Here is a 2,855-nt window from a genome sequence, read left to right as displayed (position 1 = left end):
AGCTAAGTTGAGTCTTGATGACACTATGAAGTGTTATCAAAATTTGAGTAACAAAGACTTGAAATGACTTAAGAAGAAACCACTATACTGTCTCTGATGAGGAATATTTACTTTGCTTAAAATATCCTGTATCATTTTACAGCACTGTGAATTAATTTGCTTGTGTTATTCCATAAAATCACCACCTACTAATTCCTTTATTTTTGCAGATAAACCATTCCACACTTAAATCTTCTCCTCATTCATGAAATCATGCAGCTGCATAACAATGTGACTGAGTTTATTCTGCTTGGGTTGACCCAAGATCCTTTTGGGAAGAAAATAATGTTCATCATTTTCTTACTTTTCTACTTGGGTACCTTGCTGGGTAACTTACTGATTATTGTCACCATCAAGACCAGTCAGATGTTTGGGAGTCCAATGTACTTCTTCCTGTTCTACTTATCCTTATCTGATACCTGCTTTTCTACTTCCATAGCCCCTAGAATGATTGTGGATGCCCTTTCAAAGAAGACCACTATCTCTTTCAGTGAGTGCATAATCCAAGTATTTTCATTCCATTTCTTTGGCTGCCTGGAGATCTTCATCCTTATCCTCATGGCCATTGACCGCTATGTGGCCATCTGTAAGCCCCTGCACTATGCTACCATCATGAACCGGTGGGTCTGCACTGTATTGGTTGCAGTAGCTTGGGTGGGATCCTGTGTGCATTCTCTAGTTCAGATATTTCTGGCCTTAAGTTTACCTTTCTGTGGTCCCAATGAGATTGATCACTATTTTTGTGACCTGCAGCCCTTGTTGAAACTAGCCTGTACAGACACCTATGTGATCAATTTATTATTGGTGTCCAATAGTGGGGCCATTTGCACGGTGAGTTTTATCATGCTGATGGTTTCCTATGCTATCATTTTACATTCTCTCAGACACCACAGTGCTGAAGGGAAGAGAAAAGCCCTCTCTACCTGCATCTCTCACATCATTGTAGTTATCTTATTCTTTGTTCCTTGCATATTTATATATACACGTCCTGCAACCACCTTCCCCATGGATAAGATGATAGCTGTATTTTATACAATTGGAACGCCTTTGCTCAGCCCTCTGATTTATACACTGAGGAATGCAGAAGTAAAAACAGCCATGAGGAAGTTATGGAGCAAGACATTGATCTCATATGATGAAAGATGAATAAACATTTCAAATCCTTCTTCACAGTTTGGGTTGACCTAGAAAACTTAATGGAAAATATTTTACTATTACTGCGGTTTCAATATATAACCCTATCTTAGAGCACGAGAGTTAGTTTCTTCACAAAAATAGACAATGTGAACATATACACTGGTTAGCATTGAGTCAGTTCTATGTAGTGGAAAAGATAGCACCAGGTACAGATCTAAGGCCCATTGCCTTAGATGTTATTCACTGATGTCTGTCTGTCTCTGTTGTCTGCCGAATATTACTCTTGATTTTGATTTGTTGTTTCTCTGTCTCTCTTTATGCTGATGCCTGGTGTTTTCTGTTTATAGTTACCCTCTATCTATTTATATCCCCAGACTTGCGGATGTGTTCTCTCCCAGGCTGTTTCCTTTATTTAATGTTTCAGTCCCAGCATTTCTGATCAAAGATTCAGCAGAAAATATGAAATTCAAATCATCATAGAGGCTTCATGTTGAAAGGGACAGTATATATAATCTAGGTGATGTCCCTTCTAATTCACAGATTTATACTTAAAATCTTTACCATGTGTTTACTTAGTTTCTTTTAGAACAGGGCAGAACATGGAGAGAGAAAAAATTACTCTTCTGAAGTTCTTTATCTTAGGAAGACTTTGAATATTTGGATTGTGTATTAGTCAGGGTTCTCTAGGGAAAAATAACCAATAGGAAATATTCATAAATATTATAAAATTTTCTTCCATGACTATGGGAATGCACGAGTTCAAATTCCATAGGGCAGGCTGTAAACTAGGAACTCAGATGATGATTTTAGTTGCATTTTCCAGGAGAAGCTAGCTGACTGAAGTAGAATTGGGAATTCTCTCTTCTGACTGGGGAAATTATCACTTTCTCTTGCTTAGATACCGTGCTTATTACCTCATCTGAAGAGGTTGTCATGAAATGATGGTTGATTTCCTCAAGAGCTTCTTCTTACACCCCATATTGCTTCCAAACAGTTAACCTTAAGCAAGTATTAGGAAAGTCCAAGCATGAAAGTTCAATCCTGCTTTAGAAGGAAATGATATACATATGGAAATTGCAGAACCAGGCTAATGAATATAGGGAACACTTCACATGGGAGGGGATCTTGAATATAAGTCTGAAGACTGAATAATTTTTGAAATGAAGGCACTCATCTGTGATGGGAGGCTTGATGTTCTGATGTTCTGATGTTCTGATGTGGAGCTATACACATGATGATAGCTGTGTTCATTTTCTAATGTTCCTGTAACAAATTACAGAAAATTAATATTTTATGAATTTTTATAGATCTCTAAGTTGGCAGTGTGAGAGAGGTCTTGCTGGGCTAAAAATCAAATTATCAGCAGAGTTAAGTTCTTTACTGGAGGTTCTATGTAAGAATTATTATTTCCTTCACTTTTCCATCTTCTAGGGGATGCCACATCCCTTTAATCATGGCACTATTCCTCCACCTTCAAATCCAAAAAATGGCACCCTTTTAGACTTTTCTTCGTCTGTAACCTCTCCATGAATGTCTCATCTGCTCTCTCATCCAAGTTTAAGGACTCTTGTGATTACATTAAGTCCACCTGGAAAATCCAGTATAATCTCCCTATTTTATGATCAGCTGGTTAACAACCTTAATTCCATCTGTCATCTTAATTACATTGTGCCACATAA

At 37.5% G+C, this 2,855-nt stretch overlaps 1 protein-coding gene across 1 annotated transcript; it reads left to right on the top strand.

Annotated features, from left to right (window-relative positions):
- Positions 1-252: 252 nt before the first annotated feature.
- Positions 253-1,185, top strand: LOC101440488 (olfactory receptor 4C16-like). The gene has a single exon (XM_004483927.2). It carries the CDS (start codon positions 253-255, stop codon positions 1,183-1,185), a length of 933 nt encoding a protein of 310 aa, XP_004483984.2.
- Positions 1,186-2,855: the final 1,670 nt, after the last annotated feature.

The sequence above is a fragment of the Dasypus novemcinctus genome, chromosome 10 (assembly GCF_030445035.2).
Source record: "Dasypus novemcinctus isolate mDasNov1 chromosome 10, mDasNov1.1.hap2, whole genome shotgun sequence".
Classification (NCBI taxonomy): Eukaryota; Metazoa; Chordata; class Mammalia; order Cingulata; family Dasypodidae; genus Dasypus; species Dasypus novemcinctus.
The sequence above is the reverse complement of the archived record's forward strand: the minus strand, read 5'-3'. Positions and strand labels throughout refer to the sequence as shown.

Coding starts and splice junctions, on each gene's coding strand:
- LOC101440488 (XM_004483927.2), top strand. CDS start 253: ATGCAGCTGCATAACAATGTGACTGAGTTTATTCTGCTTGGGTTGACC.